We start from the raw sequence: 5486 nt of genomic DNA, 5'->3' as shown, positions 1-5486 counted from the left end.
TTTTCAGTTTTAGTTCTAAACACAGCGCACATCTCTGCACAACTTAATACCTGCTGCACCACACATCTCCAGCAGCAAATTAAAACACATCACACACCACACATCTCCACCAGCAAAGCAAATAAGTGTTCAATATTTAATACCTGGTTCACAGGACAACCCAGGAATCGCCTCCCTGTCAAAGCACCTTCAAAAGCTACCATCTTCTTCGGCCTCTGATGATGCATCATGCACGTCGGCAAAGATTCAGTGTAAGAACCACAGAAAGATGGATCTACCACACTGTCAGGGGTTTCCTGCAAAAGAAACTTGGAATCAAACCCAAAAGCAACTTGGAATCACAAATTTGGATGAAGTAACCCTAACCCTAACTCTGTTCCACCATTATGCACTTACAAAGAGCCGAGGATCCATTGAAACCATGTAGATGTCCTCGTCCGAGCTCTCCTCGTCATTCCAGGATGGCATCCTCAAGTTCTACCGGCAGCAATGGCGGCGGCGGCGACGGTGATATGCTTAGAGCACCAGGGAGAGGGAGAGGATGAGGAGGAGCGAGTGAGCGAGCGAAGAGGGAGAGGATGAGTGAGTGGCTGAGGTCGCTGCCCACATATTGGACCACCGACAGTCGTCGTTCCGACAGCTAACGCGACGTTAACGGCCGTTAACGCACGGCGGGCGTCGGTTGGCCAGCGTGGCAACTGATTCGAGGGCCCAACCGGTCAGTTTGGTGCTTAGCGCGGGCGAAGCGAGCGATTTCGCGAGTTGGTAGTTTTTTTGCCACGGATTACGACAAAAGTGGTAGTTTTCCGCACAAAAACGTAGAGTGGTAGTTTTTCGTCACGTTTCCGTCAAATGTGGTAGTATTTGGGTTAAATACTTGACATATTTAAGAATTATGAGTTTTTTTTCAATTTTGATGAGCTATAAAACAGAGGCGTTCGGCAACGGGACAAAATTCACTGATATTTTGTAGGTCATTTGTGGCATCGTGGCCGAACTAGATGCTGCCGGTGCCGCGGAAGCAGGGAATGCCTGTGATATTCTGCAAAAAACCAGGGGCGTCCATGCCATAGCCAACGCCACCGGTGCCTCTATAGTATAGACGCCTCAGTTTTTTTCCTTAATCCGTTTTGAAGCCGGCGACACTATTTATCTACACCTATAAGTGGTTTTCATCTAGTGTGAATATACAAGCATAAAGCCTCATATATTTTACAAAAAAAACTGCACATGAAAGATGTTGCCCTCGCATATATGAGGGCCAATGCTAATTTTATTAAAAATACATTAACGACATTACAACTTTATTTCCTTTTATTAGCATGTGTTGTTGAACAATGGGATTAAATACACACTTGCCTTGTACTGAAACATGATACAAATATCTGTCGCAAGAATTCATTGTACCACACGTAGTTATATCTTTAGTTTTTTCATAACGACTTCTTTCCCTTGAGAAAAGTGCGTGTAATGTGCCACAATGTAGTCCTTGACCTTCACTTTTCTGTATAAGGCTGGTCTCTTCTCATTGACCAGTTGAGCTGATGGCTCGATTTCTTTCTCAGGATCAACAGAGTAGTCTAGAACCACCGATATCCTCTCTTTCTTTGCGTTTGTCATGACCCTATGCACAGGGCTCTTAAAGATCCCATTGCTCATTATCTGCGTCACAAAAGTTTGAAGTCCGTCAGTCCAAAAGCTTAAAAAATTTATGGCGAAAGCTCATGAACAATTCACATTTCATGGTCCCGGGCATGTACCTTTGACTATTGTGTTTTATATGAAAATGGTAGAAAAGATTTATAATTTTGTTAGGCTATAAATTTTTTTTGAACAACACAAATGATGATGTCTTTACCGGGTAAGACTAGGCAGCAGTTTATACGTACAACCTCTTTTCCTAAATATATGTGCAGGCTAGATTCACTATACCGAAAACTATTTACATTGGCAAGTTGAAAATAAATTAGTATTAAATTTGTTCGAACAATACTATTACACACGATATAATTATGTTTCTGCAGGCGTACCTCCATTTGATCTCCCATAATCATCAGCAGCGTGTGAGGTACGATTGGTACATCCCACCAGACCCCATCTCTGAGGACTTGCAGGCCGCCAACGCTGTCATCAACCATGAGGATAGCAACAACGGTTCCATCGGAGTGGGGCGTGAGGCCGAACACGAGCTCTGGCCTCGGACACGCCGGGTAGTAGCTGCATCTAGCGTTAGTGAAAGGCTTCTCCGCAAGCTGGTCCACGAAGTAGTCGTTGTCGTCAAGCTCCAGCAGCTTCGCCATTGCCCGGAGCAGATCATCCTTCACTACCCCACATTTCTTCGTGAACTCGTGCAGAACATCCCTGCAATATACAACAATATATGCACGTGTGATCCTTCAGCAAATCCTCCCTCGATCGAGGTAATTAGATTGTGAAGACATGGCAGTGTGAGGCCGGTCACCTGAAGCTTTCGGGATGCGCTGGCCAGAGGGCAATGCGCCGCTCGTCCTCGGGCTCCACCTTGAGGTATAAACGGTCAGTCCAGTCCAGGGTCTGGTCCGGCGAGGACACCTGGTCGTTCCCATACCCCTCGTAGTTCCCGTACCCCTCGTACTGATCATCTCCGATCAGGCTGCTGCACCTCTGCTTCTCTTCAAGCGGCTGCCGGAAAAACTCCCGGCACGCGGCCATCATGCCGTCCATCACGGCCGCGTCTACGCCGTGGTTACTGATCTGCAGGAACATTTATATGAAAGCGACATGGATATCCTTGCTTGTTCATTCTCGAAAATGCTGGAGTGCTAACGAGACCGACTGTAGCCGAAAGGGTTGTTACATACCAGGAAGAGGCCCCAGGAATCGATAGCTGACCGGAGCTTCGCTGCCTCATCAGCAGCGCCGCCGTCCTGCTTGGAAAGGAGGCCAAGGTTGATAACAGGGACCGGCGCTACGACCGTCGAGGCGAGCTGCTGCTTCCGGTGCCCGCGCACGACGTACCGGGTGGGCACGTCGGGCGTCCCGAGGGCGCCGGCCAACTTTTGCACACAGAAGTTTTCCATAGGTGCACCTGCCTGCCAAACAAAAGAATCTGAAATGTAGTCTTACTCCATTTTAGAGGGTGTTTGTTTCCAGACACTTATTAGTTTAGAGACTTAAAAAAGTCCCTACAAGTCCCACCTAAACCAAACACAAGGGACTTATTGGGACTTATTGTGGTGATTTAGGACTTATCAAATAAGACTCTCAGGGAGGAGCTTACTGGGACTTGTCCCGGGCCGGACCTACCTCGCGTCGCTCCAGACTCGTTCCCCGCACGCCGCCTGCCTCTCGGTCCAATCGCCGCCGCCGTCCCGCCTCTCGCCCTGTCGCCGCCCCGCCTCTCGCCCCGTCGCCGCCCCGCCTCTCGCCCCGTCGTCGCCCCGTCGCCGCCCCGCCTCGGTTCGCCGCCCCGTCGCCGCCCCGCCTCAGTTCGTTCTGCCTTGGTTCGTTGCAGCGGTGCCTCCAATCGCCGGACAGGCCCTCTCCTGAGCCTCATTGCAGCGGTGCAACATGGACTTATAAGTCCCTGTAAACAAACAGGTAGGGACTCGGGACTTATAAGTCCTTGTAAACAAACAGGTAGGGACTTATGACTTATAAGTTGGGACTTAAAAAAGTCCTAGGACTTATAAAACAAACAGGTCCTTAGATGTCCCATTGAATGTACCGCGAGAGACATGCCCTAAATTTTTGCCGGAAAAAATGCCCTAAATAGGTAAGACGAGAATACTTTTTTTGTGCTATCCTTATTCAGTAATAAGGCTGCACTACAATCGCGTAGTACTACGTTGCAAGCGCAGCAGTTTGGAAATCTGGTGGTTTGTTGAGCACCAAGGAGCTAGGTATATATGATTTGCACACAGTTTTATTTTTCGAAAAGGAGGAAAGGCCCTGGCCTCTGCATCGATTCATTTGCACACTGTTGTGAGTTGTGACGAGGCAACATTAAAGTTCATGGATTTTCTCAGCTAGCTCATGCATGGTACTCCCTCCATTCCTAAATACTCCCTCCGTCCGGAAATACTTGTCATCAAAATGGATAAAAGGAAATGTATCTAGACGTATTTTAGTTTTAGATATATCTCTTTTTATCCATTTTGATGACGAGTATTTTGGGACGGAGGGAGTATAAGTCTTTGGAGAGATTTCACTATGAATCACATACATCTGGAATTGATAATCATAGAGGAGCCCTCTTTACCATTCTGTATAAATGGACTATTCTATTTGTATAGATATTGGTAGAGGGGCGTATCCAACCCTCTTTTATCCACTAGTTACCCCTCTTTAGTTTAAGAGTATAGAGCAATTTGGTAGCTCATAAGGCTCATAACCTTGGGGTTGCGGGTTCGATTCCCACTACCGGCTCCATACTCCTATGTGGTTCATAGTGAAATCTCTCGAAAGACTTATATTTAGGAACGAAGGGAGTACAAAATGGGAGAAGTATGGAAATTATGGACGATGAACTGGGAAACACAGTATTACCTTCAATCAGATGGAGAGATCAGAGATGGATCTTCGATCAATTCCCTGGGCCACGACCTTTTGCTCTACAACTTGTATTTTGCAGCTAAAGTGTGGAAGTGCCAGAGAGCAGAGCGTCCTTTATATAGACTAATTGAGTAGTGGCATGGTCTCACGTTGGCTGAGCCCGATTTCGGTCGGCCGTGCATGGCTGGATAGGATCGGGATGGCAGTCGTAAGCAAGTGGGACTCATGTTGGCTAAGCTTGATTTAGGCCAGCCATGCATGGCCGGATCGTGAAGGGAGCCCTAAGAGCGATGCAACATGAACGGGCTTATAATTACGGATTTTACAGGGATATAGCTAGGCTAATCTAATTGAAAGAGATTAGAGTGAGGGCCCAGAGTTTAGCAAAGAATATTATGTAAAATGCCCGTAAGAAGCTAGTGAGTATAGTATATTGGAGTCCTAAACCTATATCTCTACTATTAAATGAGAGTTGGTGATCACGTTCTGCATTAACTCAACCAAATCATATCAAATCTTATCCACAAAAAATAATCAAATTAAATCTTACCCACAAAATAATAATCAAATCAAATCTTATCTGCAAAAATAATAATCAAATAAAATCTTTTGTAGTGCCCCCGTTGGTGGGTGTACTATAATTACATTAACTCAATCAAATCATTCTAACTATATGTCGGACATGCACAATCAGATATATGTCGGACACGATTGATGTTCAACCATAAAAATGCCCCCCTTGCAACAGATAGGAAATTAGTCATTATTATTAGGACAACAGAAAACCAACGACTGAGATTCACCATTGTACTGTAAAGATATATAAATGGCTGAGATTGCAATATGGACCCATGGCATGATCTCACGTCGGCTGAGCCCTATTATGGCCGACCATGTGTCGCTGCATCGGGATGGGTTGATTCAAAGGAATTCTATACGATTTTTGGAGAATT

General features: G+C 46.1%; 1 protein-coding gene across 2 annotated transcripts; it reads right to left on the bottom strand.

Annotated features, from left to right (window-relative positions):
* Positions 1-1255: 1255 nt before the first annotated feature.
* LOC119288047 (probable 2-oxoglutarate-dependent dioxygenase ANS) lies at positions 1256-4614 on the bottom strand. 2 transcript variants are annotated; one of them, XM_037567665.1, is made up of 5 exons: positions 4528-4614; positions 2841-3071; positions 2462-2733; positions 2031-2361; positions 1256-1662 (listed from the first exon to the last, which is right to left on the bottom strand). In XM_037567665.1, exons 2-5 carry the CDS (start codon positions 3057-3059, stop codon positions 1417-1419), a joined length of 1068 nt encoding a protein of 355 aa, XP_037423562.1. In that variant the 5' UTR covers positions 3060-3071; positions 4528-4614; the 3' UTR covers positions 1256-1416. The 2 variants fall into 2 exon arrangements, with proteins under 2 accessions (XP_037423562.1, XP_037423563.1); XM_037567666.1 differs by lacking the exon at positions 4528-4614 and adding an exon at positions 3286-3378.
* Positions 4615-5486: the final 872 nt, after the last annotated feature.

Source organism: Triticum dicoccoides, chromosome 4A, assembly GCF_002162155.2.
Source record: "Triticum dicoccoides isolate Atlit2015 ecotype Zavitan chromosome 4A, WEW_v2.0, whole genome shotgun sequence".
NCBI lineage: Eukaryota > Viridiplantae > Streptophyta > Magnoliopsida > Poales > Poaceae > Triticum > Triticum dicoccoides.
This window is presented reverse-complemented; position numbering and strand designations above follow the sequence as displayed.

Excerpts from the sequence above, each read along its gene's own strand:
- LOC119288047 (XM_037567665.1), bottom strand. The coding sequence starts at position 3,059 with ATGGAAAACTTCTGTGTGCAAAAGTTGGCCGGCGCCCTCGGGACGCCC. Across the intron at positions 2,362-2,461 it reads GCGCATCCCGAAAGCTTCAG|GGATGTTCTGCACGAGTTCA; the intron begins GTGACCGGCCTC and ends TGTATATTGCAG. Across the intron at positions 1,663-2,030 it reads TTATGGGAGATCAAATGGAG|ATAATGAGCAATGGGATCTT; the intron begins GTACGCCTGCAG and ends TTTGTGACGCAG.